Genomic DNA, 22,763 nt, shown 5'->3' with positions numbered 1-22,763 from the left:
AACTTAACTAAAGTCACTGCAGCTGGCTGAAGGGCAGCTGTGGAAAAAAGTGGGCTATGTCGATTCCATGGGTCTACCCGTACAAGGCAGTGCAGCCCCAGCAGTGTCTGGGCTGAGAAGAAAGGTGGGAAAAGGGGTGCTTACCTCCCTTCCATCTCCCTAACCTTCATGTCAACATTTTCTCCTCATCCCAGTACTGCTGCTGTGACTTTGCCCCACTGCTGCCGCCTCCTAACTCATGAGTAAACAGGTAAACGTACATGTCAGTAAACTCATGATCAGAAGGCTTGTGTCAACCCTTTTCACAGGATAATAAACTCTCAAGTGTGGGAGATAAAATAAATTGCACAAAAGATAAGATCCTTTTAAGTGCAAACCAGAAGGTTCCAAATTCCTGTCTGGACAGACCCACAGAGAGATCTTCTGTGTTTGAAAAAGAGCCCTTTGAGAGGAGTATCCTGCCTGAAAATCAGGAGCTCTTTTTGTAGATATCTGTAATGCAGGGAACTATTTCTTACAAACATATTTTGCGTATTAGGAGAGTGCAGAGTTGGCATTACTTCCAGGATGGTGACGGCTAGCCTTTGCACTTCTGTCCACAGTTTTTTCTTATGCAAATATGGTTGTGTATACTTAGGGTATACTTCTACCTCCATGTTTTATAATAATAACAATGACATGCTGGTTCTGACTTGTGTTGTCCTTTTCCTAGATGTAAAAGACTCAAAGTGGTTTACTATTCACTTCTCCTGGGGGCAGTCTGCAACCATGCAGCTTTCCCAAGACCACAAAGGCTAGCTCTTCTCTTACAAGGCGCAATGGGGAATCAAACTCCAGATCCCTGGCTCTACAGCAAAGTGATCCAGCTTTAATAATAATTATGTCCAATTCTGACATGACAATTTTCTCTGCATTTTCTAGTTATAGAAGTGAATTCTTAGTTTAATGAAGTGCTGTTGGGAATACAGCTGTTGTATTTCACATTATTGATAAGCATGCTTTAGGACAGGCTTAGCTTTGATATGTGAAATTATATCAATCCTAAATTTTGCTAAAGATAAATACAAATAAACAAATATAAAAATAAATAAACAAACCAGGATAAAATCTCTACACAATTATAGTGTACTTTATGAGACTGAGGATTGGATGAGAGAGAATTAATTAAACTGAAGACAGTCTTAATAGTTCTGGCACAGTTGTCATGTACCTCTCTTTTATTAGGAAGGAGGGGAGAATGCTCTTGATAACAGGCTCACACAATGAGTCTACAGCTGGAGACTCTTACAAAAGATGAAGCCCATCTGGTTTCAGGGCTTTTTTCTTCCATATCTGAGCTGATGATATAATCCAGGTATCTGTATATAAAAGAACACAGAAATTGGGTTGATATGCAGAAGACCAAAGAGTATTGTCTCCTTGAAGAACTGATTTGAGAGTTTTTCAAAATGTAGCTTAATCTATGCTGTGTATCTGCAAATAATTCTGAATTTTATAAAATGCCAACAATTCTCTTTTCTAATCAAATCTCTAAGCATTATACCCCAGGAACTTCCAAGGGCTCTGAAAAACTGTCTATGTGGAACAATGTGCTCTCAACTATGGGTTGGGATTTTACATTACAGTGGACCCTCGACTTACGGCTCAACTTACAGACTTTTCGAGTTACAGACTTCTCTGGCTGCAAAATTTAGATTCGACTTGCAGCCAGAGAATCGACTTACAGACCAGAAAAAAACCAAAATGGAATAAAAATAGAATAAAAACCACTGATTATGGGATTAATCGGTTTTCAGTGCATTGTAGGTCAATGGAGATTCAACTTACAGACTTTTCGACTTGCAGCCACCATTCCAATACGGATTAATTCCTTAAGTAGAGGGTCCACTGTACTTGACCACTAACAAGTTGCAGAGAGCAGCCTGTCAAGTTATTCAGAGCTGTTCTTCATAACCAGTGAAAATGATAAGATTTCAGGGTCAGGAAACAAAGCAAGAATTCAAAATAAAAATAAGATTGGGTCCAGACATTATGGTTTTTGTTCTTGAAAGCAGACCTCTGATAAGGCTTAGATTGAAGTGCAGATCCAATGGAAAACAAAGGTGACCGGCTTCAAGTTTTTCCCATTACCATAGACAAAAGCCTGGCTATGCCCTCATGGAATTCAACCACTATGTATGAGTATCACTTTGGACTTTAATTGACTTCCTATTCATGTTATTTTCAATAGAACAAAGCAACAGCAAAAAGATAATCAACACACCATCAACACTGTTGTTGTTAATTGACTTTTTAACCTATAGGGAAAACTAAAATTTTCCTTCTGCTAAGTTGAGATAAAACTTGCTGTATTGCTCCTCATTTTTCTGCTCCAAGACAAACAGAAGACACCTTTGTGCCTTACTAAGGCAATGGGTAGATCCACAGCTGTGACTAAAACAATTTTCACTGCAGTCCTATGCTTCTTTGCTTCAACAAGTCATATTCCAGGTACTGTAACTGTATTCCTCAAATTGTATTCCTCAAATCCAAATTCTATTCCTGGATTGTGTAGGGTTGTATTCCTCAAAGATCTGGGAGATGGTTTGGCTGTACTAAGAGTTGCAGCTAATACAAAAGAGGCACAGGGAATGCAAATTTATGCATTGCAACACCAGGGAGACAAGTGATGAGTTAAAAAGTAGGCAGCCGACAACAAAAGAAGTCCACAAAATTACCAGTTTCTAACAAAGGGTAATAGAACTCAAGGTTGCTTAAATGCTGTACCCTGCAAGCTAATCTTACATATGGGCAGGCAGATTTATCAAGGAGGAAATGCATCCTTATGCCATTTCTTTTAGTTTGCACAAGCCAGGACCTTAAGAATGAACCTTGGTCGGAATTTGCAGGTTCCAGTATTGAAGCTTGGCTAAATAATTCAGGGACAGCAATTTCTATAAAGGGATGCTGCCTTTGCCTTGCCATAACCATCCGGCAATTAATCTTGCACTCTATCTGATTCAAACAGACCACATCCTTTTTCCTCTTGTTGTCTCCTTCCCCTGCAGTTCAGAAACTGGGTCAGCCTTGCTTCACTGAAGCCACTCATACAAGTTTCTAAAATTCATGCACTCACGGCCTCTGTTTTATATACACTAACACAGATGTACGCCTAATAAAATTTTCTTTTGAGTAAATGGCATTAGGAACAGGCTACTAGGTACTCACATTGTGGAGTTAGCAGAGCATACTGATTAGAATGCTGAAACTGGAGTTTGCGAAATTCAGGTTCAAAATCAAAATGACAACCATAAATTTATGCATCAAGTTTCTAAAACAATGTAGTTAAAATATGAAGATTTTGGTGCCAAATTTGGTCTCAAATGCAGCCTAATGTTTGTGATTAGGACTGGAATTTCTCTTAATTTTATATTTAAAAACAACCTTATATTTTAACATTATTTTCAAAAATATTGCTTTAAAATATAAGCACTATCTCATATTTTAACATTAATCTTTTGCAACAAATGATGGCTATTCTTCTGTTTTTCCTTGGGAGTAGAATAAGCACGTGCATTACTTCAGCTATATATTGACCTGATGCAGACTAGTCCCCAACTGAGTCTAAAACTAAAATACTCTGCAAGGCTGCTGTGAGAATATTGTCCTGAGACAGTTTTGTAGCCATGAGCATACTGTGTATAGCATTCCAATCAAACTTCAGACTTGACCAGCTATCTATCTATCTATTTATTTATTTATTTATTTATTTATTTATTTATTTATTTATTTATTTATTTATTGCCTTTCTCCTACAGCATCCATGGCGGCTGACAGTATTAAAAGAAACAAAGTCAAAAACTAAATAATAAATTATTACAATATTTTAAAAAGCATTAAATAGATATAATATCAAAGCGCATAAGAACAATATTGAAAGCACAAGTAAAACAGAGAATAAAATGATCCGTTAGAAAAAATCCCCGAGTTCTATCAGTTATTTAAAAGAAAGCCTGCTTGAAGTAGGACAAAGTGCCACATTAGCCCCATAATAATCACAAGTGCACCTGTCCCCAGCCCGCCTCTGCTCAGGCTTCCTTTCTCTTCAAGTGAAGCCAGGACTTGCAGCTGTAAAAGGCGGGCTTTTAAGCCACACACAGGCACTCCACCCCTACAGTCCCTCCCCCGTTTCTCTTTCACGTTCAGTTTTATCTTCCCTTGGCTTCCTTTCTTCTTCAGAGACGAATATTTAACGCAGAAGCAAACTACTACTGCTGCTGTGAGGTTGGTTTGTTTTGAAAACTCAGGTGGTCTCTCCCTCATGCAAGCCACAGAAGAGACTCTCCCAGAAGAGGTGGGGAAGGTTTTTGAAGGTAACGTTCTTTTGACTAACTAGAGCCCGTTCCCTACTGTTTAGGTAGATACTCTACTTTCACCCTCAGTCTTATTACCTTAAAAAACCTATATTATTAGGACATGGTTATACTAGAAAGGGGCCTGATTTTCACTGTATTTCATGCATTTTCTTGGGAATTGTGGAAGGGTAAAGTTGGGCTTCTCATGAGAAGAGAAGACTCCCTGGAAAAGACCCTGATGTTGGGAAAGTGTGAAGGCAAGAGGAGAAGTGGACAATGGAGGACGAGATGGTTGGACAGTGTCATTGAAGCTGCCAACATGAATTTGTCCCAACTCCCGGAGGCAGTGGAGGACCGGGGGGGCGGGGCTGGCGTGCTCTGGTCCAAGGGGTCACGAAGAATCGGACACGACTAAACAACAACAAAGTTGGGCTTCAGGGCAGAAGGCCCAACACCTTGTTAGCAGCATATGCCTCAGTGTTGCTGTTTGGTAAATAAAGGAATAACATAGCATGGTGGATATCACAAGCTACAGGCCTAGACCTTGCCTTAAAAACAGGTTGAATATAGCATTGCTGGCAATTGCCTTGTTTCCTCCCCCCACACCCACCCCGAATTCAACAAACCATCACAGTCTGTGGATATTTCTGTGGAAGCACCACAGTATAATTAATGGAACAAAATATAAAATTAGGCAGTAGCCATATATGAAACACATAGTGGTTTAGAAAAAGATGAAGTTGTAAAGCTTAGATAAATATACCAGCTAACTTTTAGTCAATTATGGGCTCTTTTATAGCAAAAGTGTTAGGGCAGCTGCCTCCAAAGTCTTCCGTAGTATGCCTGCTCCGTATGCTACTCAAGAGGTATCTATTGATGGAAAATCTTAAGGCCCCTGCTTTTCTTTTTCAGAGTTCATTACCTTTAAGTTATTGGAGTTAAAATCACTTCAGAGTACTTTGTAAAGAGACAACTCTAACTATTTTCAGTGTTAAATTTCCTTAAATGTTTTTCTTCCACTAATATAATTTTCTTCAAATCTTAACGTTATAATTCGTAATCTCACTATGTACCTTTTAAGGCTGTTAAAGAAAAACAACTACTAAAGTTAAGGCTCTACAATGATTTTTTTTCAAAGTTAGTAGTTTGGTTCTCTTTTGATGGAATAATTGACAAAGGCCCCTTCATGGATGCACACCTTAATGTGGTTGAAGGGATTTGAGGATGTCAGTGAATCTGAGAGGAGTGCCATTAGGAAGCCAGACTCCATTATAAGCCTGGATTTGTAGCAGGGCCAGCCAAGGCAGAATGTGCTTGATGTTACTAACTAAAGTGGATTGGAATGGGATATTTTCAGTCGGACAACTACAAAGCATTATACTCTGGAAATGAGAAACTCAGAAGAAATTGAGTGGCTGTAATACTGAAGCAAGATGTATGTAGCACAGGCAGTTAGGGGCTATAATGTAAGATCTGACTGAGTATCAATCAGACTGTGGAAAATCTATCAACATAATCATCATTGAAATTTGTGCTCCTCCAGCTACCAATGCTAAAGAAAATGAAATTGAACATTTTATGCAAGCATCCAAGAGGCAATTGATCACACACCAAAAAAGACACACTTATAATCATAGGTGACTGGAATGCAAAAGCAGAGAACAAAGCAGAACCAAATTTGGCTTAGGGTAAGAAATGAAGCAGGAAAACAAAACATAGAGTTCTGTGAAGCCAGCAATCTATGTAACGCAAATATATTATTCAGACAACTGAACAGATGTATACCTGTACATCACCAGATGGTCAGTATACAAACTAAGTAGTCAAATGGTTTGCAATCTTGAGCAATCCAGGTGTTCTTGGACTACAATTCCTGGAGGCCTTCACCACCACTATGCTGGCTGGGGTTTCTGGGAGTTGCAGTCCAGAAACATTTAGAAGTTACCCAAGGTCTGGAACCCCTGAAATAGACCATGTAATTGGAAGTAGGAGATGGAGAAGCTAAGCTGTCTTCTCTCAGCCAAAACAAGACTAGAAACGAATTGTGGTACTGATCCTGAACTGTTAACATCAAACATTAAACCAAAGTTGAAAAAGAACACTAAAAGAATTGTAGTGTCAGAATATAATTTAAACAACATTACTGATGAATTTAAAGTCCACATAAGGAACAGATTTGCATTACTAAATTCAATTGACCATGAAGCAGAAAAACTGTGGGTTGAACTCAGAGATATTATTAAGGAAGAATGAAAATAGACAATTCCTGTAATAAACAGAAAAGAAAAACCAAGATGGATGATGGAAGAAAACTTAAAATTTTAAAAAAGTCAAGAAGAAAAAGTAAAAGATTAGAACAATGAGTGCCGTTTTTCAGCCATAGTCATATAGAGACAGAGAAGTACTACAACAACCAGTTCAAAGATTGCACCTTTCAAGTACTGTACTTGAAAGGCTGTCATATAGACCAGTGGTTCTTAACGTGGGCAATAATGCCCCCCAGGGTGCGATTTCATTTTTCAGGGGGGCGGTAGAATGAAAAGGGGCGGTGTGGGGGCGAAAGAACGGAAGGGGGGCGGTAGGGGGGTGCTGGAGCGAGCCAAACCTGTGAAGGCGACTGCAGCCACAGTGCTGGCAGTAGATCCGGTGCTGCTGCTGCCACCAGATGATCCAGTTCTTTCTACCTGCCACGTCTCGCCTTTCTCCTTTAGGGGAGCACTGAGTGTGGATCGGGTGGAAGGAAAGGGTCTCTTGGGTCCTCATCCTCGCCCCGTGAAGCGCTGCCTTGCACCCAGGTGGGGAGGGAGACAAGGTAGGTAGGTAGGTAGGTAGGTAGGTAGGTCGGAAGGAAGGAAGGAAGGAAGGAAGGAAGGAAGGAAGGAGATATCACCTCAGGGAGGGGGGCGATGATAATTTCCTCAATGGCTCAAGGAGGGGTTTCTTTCAAAAAGGTTAAGAACCACTGATATAGACGAAGGGCAGGGTCTGTTCTCGATCATCCCAGAGTGTAGGACATTCAATAATGGGCCAAGTTACAGGAAGTCAGATTTTGATTGAATATCAGAAAAAACTTCCTAACTGTTAGAGTAGTATGGCAGTGGAGCCAGTTACCTCGAGAGGTGGTGACTGCTTCAACACTGGAGGCACTCAAGAGAAATTTAGACAACCACCTGACAGATAATCTTTGAATTGTATTCCTGCACTGAACATGGAGTTGGACTTGACGGCCTTATAGGCCCCTTCCAACTTCATTATTCTGTGAGTCTAAGCAATAAAGGAGAATAACAAAAACAGAAAAATGAGATCTCTTCTGGAAGAAATCAAAGGGAAATTTAAGCCTAGTTGAGGAATGCTAAATGACAACAGGGAACCACACTACCATCATTATAATTACTGTTTAGGACTGTGTGTCCTTTTGTTAACCACCCAGAGTAGTAGCCCAGCTACAAGTTGGGTGGGGTATGAATGTTAAACAAACAAACAAACAAAGAGAAGGTTGAAACAGTATGCTGAGGATCTATACAGAAGAGATAAAAGGTTGATAGATTCAGTGTATTCTTGAAGGCTTTCACGGCCAAGATCCGATGGTTGTTGCGGGTTTTCTGGGCTGTTTGGCTATGTTCTTAAGGTTTTTCTTCCAAAGGTTTCGCCAGTCTCTGGGGCAGGCATCTTCAGAGAACAGGAGTCAGAACTCTGTCCTCTGGTGCAGTTTGTTGAATAGTTGAGTACTTATAGCTGTGGGATCAGCTTTTGTCCTTTTCAGGAGATTGGGTGATTATGGTGATCAGCGTGTTTTTGTTGCAGGTGTATTGTTGTGATAAGGCAGAGAGATGATCTGTCACTGTGATTGATGGGTGTTGTTAGCTGGTCTTTTGTGTGCAGTGATCATTGGTCCTTGTGGCTGGGTAGAGTTAGTTGACCTTTTTCAGGTTGCATTTTTCAGTGCTGGGAGCCAGGCTTTTAAACTTCCTTCTTTTTTTGTTGAAACTCTGCTGGTGTTTGTGGATTTCAATGGCTTCCCTGTTAAGTCTAACATAATGATTGCTGGTGTTGTCCAGTACTTCAATATTTTGAAATAGAATTTCATGTTCAGCTTGTTTTAGGGCATGTTCAGCTATTGCTAATTTTTCCGGCATAACTCCGTTCCCCTCCCTGTAACTTGCTTCATGTCTCTAAACTTCCAATGTCTGATCACATTCTAGCAGAGGTCCCCACATTCTAGCAGAGGTCCGTGGCCTGGTGCCGGTCCATGGCCTGAGCCGCGGAGACAGACGCCCCCTGCATGCACTTCCCCTACAGCTCCTTTGTGCATATGTGCGCCAGCACCCTGTGCATCCGCTCCTCCACCCTTTTGCGCACAAACATGTGCATGCGCCCGAGCACCCTCCCACTCCTTCGTGCATGTGCGAGGGGATTCCCCGCCTTCCCCAGCCGGTCCATGGGGTTTAAAAGGTTGGGGACCCCTGCATTCTAGCACTGCATAAAGAAATGAACCGCTGACATTATGTCAAAACAGAAGCTGACTCTATCTTTAGTTGCTCCTGTTGAATTGTGCAGGGCAAACTGAATGCAGCAAATGATTAGATGCAGTATTTAACTTTCCATGGTTGTGTTTTTTAATGATCAGAGAGAGAAGTGCCTCCTGGGCTTTCTTCCTGAAGTTCAGAATTGTTTTGACTTGGCTATTGTGCACCTTGATGGTGTAGACATTTTTGAGGGGAGAGCACTGTTTTCAGCTTTCTCTTGGAAAATAAAAGTTCACAACTTCAGTGTATTGGACACAAATCAGAACTCTGAATTTTCTCTTAGAAGCGGTAGGGTGGCTTTAACTCTAGTTTTTTCTTCTGTATATGTATCTTGCATTCATCTATTGGACAGAAAACAAAGCATTGTACCAGTGGTAATGAGTTGTGTGTATAGGAGTGTGTGTGTGGGTATTTACAATGGAATCAAAGCTTACCCACCCTGACAATAGGTTATTCATTGTCAGTCATCAGGGACTGCAAGTGGATGTACTGTAATGTCATTCTGCGTTATGTATGCACACCTCCTTTCACTGCAAGGCATTTTCCTAGCTATGTAGAAAAATAAACATATATTCAGCACTGCTAAGACATACTGAACCAAGTATTTGTGGGCGCCTCATATTTCAGTTGCTTGGTTTAACTGTTCCAGTGTATAAAACCTGGGACTGTCTTCCTGTCTTTCAGTGTGTCTTGTGGTACTGCTGTTCTAAAAGCAAAACAAGTGATGGGGTTGCCTCGGCCTCGTCTCTGCAGACATAATATAAAAGATATGTATAATAGTGATTTTTGCTACCAGTGCCTTCGACAAAAGAGCCCTTTTTATTTTCTTTTACCAAATCCACTGCTATCAACAGAGCCCTGCTACCTCTATAGCCTGATCTAGCTAATTTTGATCTTATGTGCTACACCAGAGGTCCCCAACGCCTGATCTGTGGCCCAGTGCCCATCTGTGGCCTGAGCTGGACTGGGCTGCCGAGACAGACCTCCCGCCTCATCCCCCCACTCATCCCTGCACAGCCCGTTTGCGCCTGCGTGTGCGCTCCAGCACGCCTGTGTGAGCATTTGTGTGAGAGAGTACGTGCGCTTGTTCGCACTGAACTCTCAATATCTGGTTCTACAGCCAGATATCTAACTCACTGAGCTATCCAGCCAAGCTGTTAATAGTAATTAGGAATGCAAAAATCTAACAAGTGAAATTTTCACTCCCATGCCAAGTAAGGATGCTTAATTGGTACAGTGGTGCCCCACTTGACGACGATAATCCATTCCAGCAAAATCGCTGTAGAGCGAAATCGTCGTCAAGTGAAAAAAAAAAACATTGAAATGCATTGAAAACCGGTCAATGCGTTCCAATGGGGGAAAATACCTCACTGTCCAGCGAAGATCCTTCATAGGGCGGCCATTTTCTGGTGCCTGTAAAGCAAAGAATCCATCCTGAACACAGCGGGGAGCCATTTTGCACAGCAGGGAGCCATTTTGAAAACCCGACGATCAGCTGTTTTTGATCGTCGTTAAGCGAAAAACCAGTTCCCGAAGCAGGGAACCAATTGTCGTCAAACAAAAAACCCCATTTGAATCATCATTTTCCGATCGCAATAGTGATCGCAAAAAACTCATCGTAAAGCGGATTTGTTGTCAAGTGGGGTAATCGTCAAGCAGGGCACTACTGTATATGTAAAGTAGATTGCTTCTTTCAGTGATGATGTTGTTCCAGATAAAGAAGTATTAATTTAGGAAGGAGTTTGAGAGGTGTTGCCAGCAAGTTGCTGTCTGCAGCTAGGACACAAATGCCTGATTCAAGCTATGTGTGCATTGATGAAGAAAAAAGGATTCTGCACATACTAGTAGGCACTCTTTTCATTTCATGTATCCCAAGTTAAAATCAAAGCTCCAAATCCAGTTTTCAAAGCTAAAATGTGCTAATTCTTGTCTCAAATTTAAGATGTATTAGTTTTGGCACAGATTATGCTTTACAAACTGGTTGTCTTTCTTAGCTGAATGTGTGGGTTTTCTCTCTAAAAAAAAGAAAGAGAGGCGCTGTGGTGCAGTCAGCTCATTTCACTTTTGGGTTTTTTTTTCATGCTCAACACTTTATTGTTCTGAACTGACATTTCTCGTAAACAACTCATTTTCGGCACCTGCCACCTTTCCTTTAGCTTAGATTATTTTCTTGTTAGCTGACTGTTTTTAATTGAAGTCTTCGGTTCCTTTTCTAAGGAAGGAGCCTTCCTATTCTGACAAGTAGAGCAGGCTATGAATGGAGATTAATTGCATGTCACGCTCTCCTATATCAAACTTGCTGCATCTTTAACAATCCTCAGAGTTTCTAGGCCTTCTGATAGGGAAGGTACATTGCTTCTACACAAGCTGGAAAGACAGGCTCGTGAGTCAACTACCACCTCTTACTAATGTGTCGTCAGAAGCGATCATGTCATTTAAAAAATACAGATCAGAAATAACAATGCTGGATTCTAATAGTCTGCATGTGCAGATTTTCAATTTTGTGCTGGGATTTCATTTGTAACATGGTAAGAATATTAGTTAATTTATAAAACAAGAATTATTTGAGCTAGAAGCTACATTGAATTATTTAAAAAAACTTGAGTGTATGAATGTGAGATACTGTGTTTCCGTATCACAATTCAAAATGGCAGGAAATGGTGTGATATTGCTGCACCATATTGTGCTTGTGTTGCCAGAAGGAAAAATGATGCCAAGCTTTACACAGTAATGGGCAGACTGATTGTTGACAACACCAGTGGCAGCAGTCAAAATGGTCTACAGTAGGGGTCCCCAAACCCTGGTCTGTGGTCTGCTCTGTGGCCTTGTCAGGACTGGGCTGCGGAGACAAATCTCCTGCCCCCTGCATGCGCAGATGCATGCATGCCCCTCCCATGCAAGCACAGCCCTTCCCACGGCCCCTCCTACAGCCCCTCCCATGCACATATGGCCCCTCCCAGGATCCCTCCCACACATGCATGGCTCCTCCCACACACACACGGCCCCTCCCACGTACACACAGATGCTCCCTCGTCTGCATGCTAAATCGGTCCATGGAGGCAAAAAGTTTGAGGACCACTGATCTACAGGATATCTTCTCGTGCTCACTAGCATTCACAAAGTGACACCAAGCAAGAGAAAATCCTAGAAGCTGACTACTTTTAAAATGAGTTTACCACTTTTCACTCAAACATAAAACAATTGTTACGGCTATTTTTTGACAAGTAGGAATGGTAGTAAACACAAGAGGGCATCTTGTAGACTAGTGATTCTCAATCTTGGGTCCCTAGATCTTCTTGGACATAAACAGCCAGAAATCCAGGCCAACACATCTAGTGCTGAAGGATTCTGGGAGTTATAATCCAAGAACATCTGGGAACCCAAGGTTAGGAACCACTGCTGTAGACCAGTGGTTCTTAATCTTTTTGAAAGAAACGCCCCCTTGAGCCATTGAAGAAGTTATCATCGCCCCCCTCCCCACGGTGATGATATCTTATTTATTTATTTATTTATTTATTTATTTATTTATTTATTTATTTATTTATTTAGTTAGTTAGTTATTTAGTTATTTAGTTATTTAGTTATTTATTTAGTTATTTAGTTATTTAGTTATTTATTTAAGACACTTAAATCCAATGACTGTTGAAAACAAAATTCAATTCCAGGAAAATGAAATGCTCCCAAAAAGTAACATTTAATTATTTAGTTGTAAGCGAATTTTAAGACGCAAAAAGAAATATAAAAAGGGCATAAAAACAAACCGCAATGCAGGAACTAAAAATTTCAAGACAAAAACTCTGAAACTAAATTAAGATTGGAGGAAAATATATATTCATGCACACTGTAAAAAGGCTGCAGCCATCTTCACAGGTTTAGCTTGCTCCAACGCCCCCTACCGCCCCCTTCTGCTCCAGCGCCCCCACACCGCCCCTTTTCGTTCTACTGCCCGCCTGAAAAATGAAATCGCCCCCTGGGGGGCATTATCGCCCACGTTAAGAACCACTGCTGTAGACTATCTTGACTGCTGTCACTGGTGTTGTTTCAGTCTGCCCTTTGCTATGTAAAGCTTGCCATCCTTTTCTTCTTTTTTGCAACATGTTTTAATAATAACTTTTCAAGCTCTGTTTCTAATGTACTAGGTCATTGATTGTGACACAGGTTTTGGACATGAAGATTTATGAGCACTGCTTCATGATCAGCTGATTTAGGAAGTATTCATTTTGTTGTTATATACTGTCAGTGGCCCTAATAAAGTTTTTCAAGCAAAGGTAAAGATAAAGGTTCCCCTTTACATTTAGTCCAGTCGTGTCCAACTCTAGGGTCATGCTCATCCATATTTCCAAGCTGTAGAGCCAGCGTTTGTCCATAGACAGTTTCCATGGTCGCGTGACCAGCACAACTAGACACGGGATGCTGTTACCTTCCCACCGTGGTGGTACCTATTTATCTACAGTGGTGCCTCACTAGACGATTATCTCGCAAAATGGTTAATTCGCAAGATGATGGGTTTTTGCAATCGCTATAGCACTTCGCAAAACGGTTTTCCCTATGGGCGATTTTTGCTAGACGATGTTTTGGTCCGTGCTTCGCAAGACGGTTTTTTCTTGGGGGGGGGGACAGTTTTTCGCAACACAACGATTTTGACAGCTGGGTCTGCACTTCGCAAAACGGTTTTCCTATGGGTGATTTTCTCAAGATGTTGATTTTTCCCCATTGGAACACATTAAATAGATTTCAGTGCATTTCAATGGGGCACTGCATTTCGCAAGACGATGTTTTCACAAGACAGCGATTTTCGCGGAACGAAGTAACATCGTCTTGCGAGGCACCACTGTACTTGCATTTGCATGCTTTCAAACAGCTAGGTTGGCAGGAGCTGGGACAAGTGACAGGAGCTCACTCCGACACGTGGATTCGATCTTACTACTGCTGGTCTTCTGACCTTGCAGCACAGAGGCTTCTGCGGTTTAACCCGCAGTGCCAACACGTAAGCCTTTTCAAGATAACTAAGATATTTAAGAAGTGGTTTTACCAGTTTCATACTCCCAGTGAATTTCCATGGCTGATCAGGAATTCAGATCTAGCCATCCTGAGGCCTATGTCCAATACACCACACTGGCTACTATTGCCAAACTAGAGGACATTTTTCTTTAGAGTCTGAGCATGTTATCAGGTAGTCAGGTATTTCAGAAACCAGCCGTCATTTAAGAAATCAAGCACTGGATTGATTGATTGATTGATTGATTGATTGATTGATTGATTGTATTTATACCCCGCCTATCTAGTCATTTCGACATTACCTATTTTTGTTTTCTCCTTTGCTTTTTCTTTATTCACCTTTTACTTGTTTCTCTTCCTGCAGCTGAATAGTCGTAGGCTGAGGTTGCTTGCTTGTTCTGTGTTGTTTCTTGATGTTTTATAACAAGGAATAAAACTAATGCAACTTAATCTTGAAAGGTTTACATGCTGTTCTTCCTGATCCACCCCAGCCTTATAGCTAGGCTTTGTATCTCATTTCCCGGTAATATGAACAGGACAGATGCATTTGGAAATGAGAGTGGGTGGGGAAAGCTGGGCTTGAAAAAGTTTGTACAAGTGATTGGCATTTTCATTACAGCATACCCAGTTACTATTGTGCCTTAACATTGACATTTAGAGTTGTTTTGTGCACTTGTTTTTTATGTGCACAGGTAAAAAAATGGAATGCACATATACAACAAATGGACACGTGTGAGGAGGAAAATCTGTCTCTCTGTTACATGTGCTAGCAAAAATGCTGCCAAGTAGTGTATAATGGAACTCCAACAAGCTAATATTCAGAGAATGAAATTGGTGTGCAGAAACAAACTTTCAAGTAACGATGGGTCCTGTTCACTATCTTGTTTCCTCTGTAGTAAAAAAAGCATTTTGGTTGTTGTTGTTTAGTCATTAAGTTGTGTTCGACTTTTCATGACCCCATGGACCAGAGCACACCAGCTCTCTTGTCTTCCACTGCCTCCTGGAGTTGGGTCAAATTCGTCATGTTGGTACCTTCGGTAACACTGTCCAATCATCTCGTCCTCTGTTGTCCCCTTCTCCTCTTGCCTTCACACTTTGCAGACATCAGGGTCTTTCCCAGGGAGTCTTCTATTCTCATGAGATGGCCAAAGTATTGGAGCCTCAGCTTCAGGATCTATCCTTCCAGTGAGCACTCAGGGTTGATTCCCTTCAAAATGAGTGTTTGTTCTCTTTGCAGCCCAGGGGACTCTCAAGAGCCTCTTCCAGCACCACAGTTCAAAAGCATCAATTCTTTGGCAGTCAGCCTTCTTTAAGGTCCAGCTGTCACTTCCATACATGGCTACTGGAAAAACCATAGCTTTGACTATGTGGACCTTTGTCAGCAAGGTGATGTCTCTGCTTTTTAAGATGCTGTCTAGGTTTGTCATTGCTTTCCTCCCAATAAGCAGACATCTTTTAATTTTGTGGCTGCAGTGATCATGGAGCCCAAGAAAGTAAAATCTGTCACTGCCTCCGTATCTTCCCCTTCTATTTGCCAGGAGGTGATGGGACCAGTGGCCATGATCTTAGTTTTTTTGATGGTGAGCTTCAGACCATTTTTAATGCTCTTCTCTTTCACCCTCATTAAGAGGTTCTTTAATTCCTCCTCACTTTCTGCCATCGGAGTGGTATCATCTGCATATCTGAGATTGTTGATATTTATTCCGGCAATCTTTAAATACCCGCTTTGGGATTCATCCAGTCCTGCCTTTTGCATGATGTATTCTGCATATAAGTTAAATAAGCAGGGAGACAATATACAGCCTTGTCGTACTCCTTTCCCAACTTTGAACCAATCCGTTGTCCCATATCCAGTTCTAACTGTTGCTTCCTGTCCCACATACAGATTTCTCAGGAGATAGATAAGGTGGTCAGGCACTCCCATTTCTTTAAGAACTTGCCATAGTTTGTTGTGGTGGACACAGTCAAACGCTTTTGTGTAGTCAATAAAGCTGAAGTAGATGTTTTTCTGGAACTCTCTGGCTTTCTCCATAATCCAGCGCATGTTAGTGATTTGGTCTCTAGTTCGTCTGCCCCTTCAAAATCCAGCTTGTACTTCTGGTGTACTTTTGGTGGTACAGCAATTTAAAATAAAACTTTAATTCTGTGGTCTACAACTCTCCGCACCTCCCACATACAGAAATATTTGTCTATTTCTACTCTCCTTTTTTTGGGGGGGAAGAGGGGGTCATTTTATTAGGGGTGTGAATTTCATTGACATTTGTTGTAGTATTTCATGTTGTGGATCGTTTGAAGAATGTTCCAGTCCTTACTGCCAATTTATGTACGGTAATTTAGACTTTGAAACATGTGGGCCTGGAAGCATGTCTGGAGTTTGTATGTATACATAACTGTGGTCTAATTTCTCTTCTTTTACAATTCTGTCAACAGATGTTGAAGATTACCTAGAAATATTGCAAACTGAGAACCTTAGTGCTAAAGCGAGGCTGCAAAAGGATGAAATCTTGTCTGATATTAAGCAACTTAAAGAAAGGTTTGTATATTCAGTACTTGGTTCTAGTAGGAACAATGTCTATTAAGCATTGGTGGTCCTGACACTTCTCCAAGTTATTTTATTATTTATTTATTTTATTTCTTAAACTTATATACCGCCCATCTAGAATGTGTCTACTCTAGAATGTGGTTTGCATAAAGCATAAAAAATAAACTAAAAGTAAAACCCGAATTAACCGCAGAGTCCAAGATGGAAAAAAAGAGAGGAGAAAAAAAGAAAAGAAATAGGCTAGGTGATGGCTGTAGGGAAGCGATGTCTTCAGATTGATCTTGAAGACCCTCAGCGAGGGGGCCAGGCGGATCTCTGCAGGTAAGTTAACCCCTTGCAATTGATGTGGAAGTGGATAGGTAACCAGTGTAAGTCAGCCAGGGTAGGGGAAATATGGTGAAATCTTTTCACCCCTCTTAACAACCTGGCCGCCGTGTGTTTTGGACCATCTGAAGATTTCACATCAGCCTCAAAGGAAGCCCCATGTAGAGAGCTTTACACTAGTCTATTCTTGAGACTACGATTGCATGGACCAGCATGGTGAGCACCCCCACGTCTAGATAGGGACGCAGCTGGGTGATCCGCCAAAGATGTAAGTGGGCGGACAAAACCATGGACACTACCTGAGCCTCCATGGTAAGTGCTGGGTCAAGGTGGACCCACACTTTGAATCAAATTCTTTGTGGTGAAGGTCACCCCCCCAAAAGAGAGGGATTTCCCCAGACCACCGACATTGGGGCCACCCACCCACAAGACCTCCGTCTTGTCTGTTATTTTTAACAAGGCTAACACAGTTTTCTGTAACTGATCATGCCTGATAACTTGAATGTTTCAACTGGAAATGGGAAGAAGTGCAGAGACACCAGTTATATTGCCTGCTTCCTGTTGCTCATGTTGAGAGTTCATGGTGTTGCAACATGGTGAGAGTACATTTTAACCACCAGTCTTAGCCATTACGGCTAATAGTATGAAATTATGGGGGTGGAGGACCAGTAAAATCTGGGAGGGAATAATATGTCCATCCTTTGTACTGAAACTTCTGTTTGGGAGCATTTGGGGATCTAATGGAAGGACCTTATGCTACAGTCTTTTACATAGATATTTCCCTGCACTTTATTTAGAAATCCCAGGACCCAACGTGCAATTGTGGGTTGCTGGTTATACGTACTGTAGTTTCCCATCAGCTAGCAAAGCTTAGCATTTCCATTGCTATCATTCCTGTCACGATGCAGGTTGACAGTAGATCTACACGAGCACTTATTGAATGGTGTCAGTGATGTTGCTGATATAGGAGACCCTTGCCTTGCTTGTACGAAGTTTGGTGTGCTAAGTTGCTTTTAAAATGTTTTAAATTCTGTGATAAATGAGCAATTCAATGCTGTGTTGCATATATGATTGGATGTTGCTGTTTTTTTTTAAAAGCATGAGTTCTATGAACAAGTGGCATTTCTTGTAAAAAGGAGGGTCTCTTGAGGAATCTGAAGAGCGTTTGATGTTAATTTAGTCAGCACCACCTTGGCATTTACAAGTCATAAAATGTAGCTGAGAGCAAATTCTGAAAGATGGGGGGGGGTGTTACAAGAGTGGAGCACCTGTTGGAAATTGGGGGATATGTTTTTTTAAAAAAAATCAGGTTAAAGCTAGGAGCAGTATTGACAATCAGAACGCTCGAAAGCTGTGTTGTAGGCTTGGCTGTGTAGAGTTTTTATTTTTGCAGCAACAACAAATCAAATTTCTACAGTTAAGAAGAAGATAAATTGTGCAGCCTATATACATTATGCAAATGAAGCATGTTCGCTAATGTTTCGTATCATTTACTCTCCTTTTATTGAGAAGTATCTGTTATGTTTCATACAGGGTGGAATTAGAGACTATTTTATTTTAGAAGTTTCATTTACCACTTGATAAATCAACTGCCTCATACAATGTCATGTTCTCACTCTCTTTTTGGATAAGTTTCTTATTTGTTGTTGTGTGTATAGTATATCTCAGTGTTGGTTTTACATATGAATAAGTGAATTTTGATTGGAAAGGGTTGTATATCTGGAATATGTCCGAACACTTAATTTTGTTAATTAGTATGTTTTCCCCCTAGGGTAGGGGTTGTCATGGGGAAGGACAAAGATTATTGGTACTGCTGAAGCTTTTCTACTTTTGATTAGATCTGGAAGATACACTGATGCCTACTCTGCTTCCTGAGTTTTCATTGGCTTTACATCTGTTTGAAGCATTTATTTATTTATTTTATTTAAAACATTATTACCCCACATTTTTCCTTAAAAAGGAACCAAGGCGGCTTACATCCTTGAAAGACAATGGTGGTTTACATCATTAAAAGACAATACTGAAAGCTAAGAACAGTGAGCATAAAGAGGCAGCTTACATTTTTAAAAGATAATATTAAAGCTAAAACAATAAGAATGCAAATACTAAAAAGGAACAAATAAATACTACTTTGAGAAATGGTAAACAAATATTACTAAAGACCCAGTCAGAGCAGCAATGCATAATAATCCATCTAAAAGTTACTCATGTAGGCAATCACTTAGGGAAAGCTTGCCTGAAGAGGAAGGTCTTTGCCTCCTTGTGGAAGTACAGCACTTATGGGCCCTCCTGTGGGAGGGAGTTCCAAAATCTGGGAGCAACAACAGAGAAGGATCTCTCCTGTGTCCCCATCATATGCAGCTGTGATGGTGGCAGAAAAGGCCTTAACACCTCAGCCAGCTCATAAGACCTGAAACTTGTTGCATTGAAATATATATGCAAAGAAGCACATTCTTAACATGCTGAATCTACCTTACGGTACCTCATTCCATGCTTGATTGTGTGCCCATGGTATTGGGGCCTGGAAACTAATTCTGAGGCCAAAACTAGGTGTTCCAATTAACAATTAATTAGGGGTAGACCTTCCTTAAAGAGATAAAAGAAATTTGTTTAGCCTAACAAGAGCTCACGTCATTCCATGTGTTGTAAACTGCTTTTGTTTTGTGATTGGTCAAAGGGAATAAGCACAGGCTTCAGCTGCAAGTTGACAGAGCTTTGAAAGAGCTTGATGAAAGATGTTATAATAGCAGAATATGCACATTTCTCTTAACTTATGATTTGAAACTAAGACATAGGTTTGTGATGGAAATGCTGCTTGTGCGATAACATGTCTGCTTGTTGTGAATGTTGAGGGTATAGTGTACTGTGTTGATAGGTTGATGGAGTATGTGGTTGTCATAAATGCTGACTGTAGTGTTGGCAGTAATATATTGATAGTAGAGTGGATATAAACTTTGTAGAAGGATAAGGAAGAGCATGTTGGAGCTGCTGGTGTGTCATATGTCAAAGAAGGTATAGTGTCCGGTACATTGGATACTTTAAGAAGAACAAATGCCTGCACTGTTGAATTGCTTATGAACTGTGACAGCATGATTTCAGATTAAAAATTGAGTACAGTAGTATGTAAAATCTTGCTGTGTTAACAGAGTGCAGGGGGATGCATGAAGAATCAAAAGCTGTATTGTACTGGGATTTTAGTTAGTTTACTCTTTGATCCTGCACCATTTTACGTCTGTTGCTGTCATTTTGTGTTATCCAGTTTATTGGTTTTGTTTTATGGTTTGGGATTGTTTTTTATTTACTATTCTTAATGTGGAATAGCTGTGTGTGTGTGTGTGTGAGAGAGAGAGAGAGAGAATGAGAGTGAGTGAGTGAGTGAGTGAGTGAGTGAGTGAGTGAGAGTGTGTATATGTTATTGTAAGGACTGCTAAGAGTTGTGGTTTCCACTGAGCTGAGCAGGATAAAAATGCGAGAAATAAATAAATAAATAAATGGATTTTATGCATTCCATTCTGAGGCACTGCCCACTGTCAGCATGTCTTCTGTTTTTCCTACACCTTCTGTGTATTGGATTAAAAATATACAGAGGTGGGTCTGAACCCACTACAGATTATACTAAGGAATTACTATACAGAGAAGGCAAGTTAAATCCTTCAATTTACGCTTGCCTTTGGTAAAAATGCCTTAAATCCTGTGCACATGATCTCTCTTCTAGATAATGTGATAATAGATGGGTTAAAACTTCAGTTTTGTTATAGACCAGACTGACCATCTGATGTTTATACCCCAACCTTTGAATTCACTCAAGTGAGCAGAGAATTTTTATCCTTCATAAGGTCACAGCCGGGTATCCCTGCAGAAGAACATTGTGTGACTGCCTGTGCTGTATCCAAATCAATCTTTCCTGCTGGCTAATTAAGCACCAGTTTTCTTACTTAGCAACTTGGGACTGTGTAATTAACAACCTGGATAGCTGTGAATAATTGAAAGATAGAGGTGTTGAATGCAGGAGACGGAGGAAAGCTTATGGGAAAAAATAGAAAAGAAAGAGAATTTTGCTTGAAATCCAGAACTAACTTTCTATGGTTTGAAACTGAATTTTTTTTCTTGTAGTAGGTGAAGGAGAGTTGCATTAAGTTTAACTCTACTGATGGCTACCTTTTGTTTCATTTTCTCCTCCCATTTCTTCAGTAATCATTGTCATGATCTCTGTTGCCATATCCTTGCTTCCTATATCTGTAGTTCTTAGGACAGAACTCTGTTACTCTTGCCCACTCTGTATCTTTGTGTCCCACCCTTCTGTGTACAAAAGGACCATAAAGGTATCTTCCTTAGGCTTCAAATACTAGCAGGCAAGCACTATTTTTTCTTATTTCCTATCATCATTTCCTGTCCTACCTATAGAGAATTCACCTCTCTCATGACTTCCTATTGAGGCAGGACTAAATGACATGACTTCATTGCTACGGCAACATAGCTGTGTTGCTGACTTTTCCTGTCATTGTCGCGGTTGTTCCAGCATCTGCCTGGTGTTTAGGAAAGTGGCCATTGCCATGGATTTGAGGAATGGGATTGTTGCTTCCTAGGAGTGGCTAGGTTAAGGACTTAAACACATTTATAATTATTAGAGTCCTTTGGAAAAAGCAGCTTTGGAGTCTTAGAATCAAACTACATGAGATATTCAGTTCCTCATTTAGAACATAGCTTCTTTATTTAGTAAAAGATTATTGTCCTACTACAATTGTTTCTGAGGATCCCATCTTGCACATTAGCTAGCTTTGTTCTGTGATAGATGATTGTAAATTAAACATGGTTTTGCTTTGCAAGTCTGATTGTTCAGAAACAGTGGTTTGTTAGAATCCTATTGCTGCAGATAACTCTACTATCAGCTTCTAATCACAAGCTGATCATATTGTATGCTTTTTCTTTCCATGCTTTGACCTTGCAAACCACTTTTAGAACTTCTCATTCTGTACATGGATTACAAGATCAAGGGAAGCTTAACAACATAGCTGAGAATACTGGAGGTCATATGTTTCCAACCACCTCAGACTAGATCTCAGGAGGTAGATCTCCACACCAGCATATGCTCAAGTATTTGGACTGCACTTTCTAGAATCTCACATGCAGACAAGACTGGCTATACATTCTGGGAGTTACAGTCCAAAGAAGTTGCATTCCCATTCATTGTGTATAGGGGAATTTATGACCCACAGATTGCCATCAGTCCTAGCCAGCATAAACAATAATGAGTAATGGGAATAGTAGTTCAGCAGCATCTGGAAGGGTGAATATTCCCCGTCCCTATTTAATACTGCTGCTGTACTCATACTGGTGAAATACATGCTAACATAGTGATGTCTTGGACTCAAGCTAGCAGTTTTACAGGTTCCTTCACATGTTTGGAACCTATTGGTGTGAGTTACTTGAATAAGACTTCTAATGTTGGAGCATTTGAGCCAGTATTCAGCATTGTTCTCTCTAGGATCCTCTTGACTTTTGAGGAATTATTCATAAAATACCATTTTGGAATAGGACAATGCAAATATAATATCAAACCAGGTGCCACCCTACAATGAAGGATGAATCAGTACTATCAGTGATGAATACTTACAGCTATTTCTGCCAGGTACTCTCTTGTCTTCTAGTCTTTCCCCTTTCATCATCTTATGCAAATGTTGCCTGTTCACTAAGGATATTAAAAACAAATTGTTGTGGATTTGAATTAGGAACCATAGCTGATTCAGCTCCAGAAACACGAGTATGGATGGAAAAGAGCTCTAGTGGTTAAGAAAAGTATCTGAATAAGATTGATTAGTAGAGGAAATGAGAAGTAAGACTTAAAAATGAGGATTGTGCCAAACCTCACTCCAGGAGAAGCTGAATTGGCTTATTTTGGCTGACTTTTTTTCTTTCTGGAAGTACAAAGAGTTATCCATGGGTTGCAAAGAATTGCAGAGGGTCATGAATTATATCCACAAATGTTGGAAATCTAGTGCAGTTTTCAATCTCCAATTTGTCTTCTGTTACACCACCAGG

The 22,763-nt window shown here is 40.5% G+C and overlaps 1 protein-coding gene across 5 annotated transcripts in view; it reads left to right on the top strand.

Annotated features, from left to right (window-relative positions):
- The first annotated feature begins 1,235 nt into the window (after positions 1-1,235).
- Positions 1,236-22,763, top strand: part of SKAP1 (src kinase associated phosphoprotein 1) — a 402,906-nt gene continuing 381,378 nt past the window's right edge. For all 5 annotated transcript variants that reach the window (XM_073004336.2, XM_073004334.2, XM_073004335.2 and 2 more), the window contains exons 1-2: positions 1,236-4,352; positions 16,289-16,391. In XM_073004336.2, coding sequence (XP_072860437.2) covers positions 4,301-4,352; positions 16,289-16,391 — 155 coding nt within the window. In that variant the 5' untranslated portion in view covers positions 1,236-4,300. The remainder of the gene's footprint in view (positions 4,353-16,288; positions 16,392-22,763) is intronic.

Source organism: Pogona vitticeps, chromosome 6, assembly GCF_051106095.1.
Source record: "Pogona vitticeps strain Pit_001003342236 chromosome 6, PviZW2.1, whole genome shotgun sequence".
NCBI lineage: Eukaryota > Metazoa > Chordata > Lepidosauria > Squamata > Agamidae > Pogona > Pogona vitticeps.
This window is presented reverse-complemented; position numbering and strand designations above follow the sequence as displayed.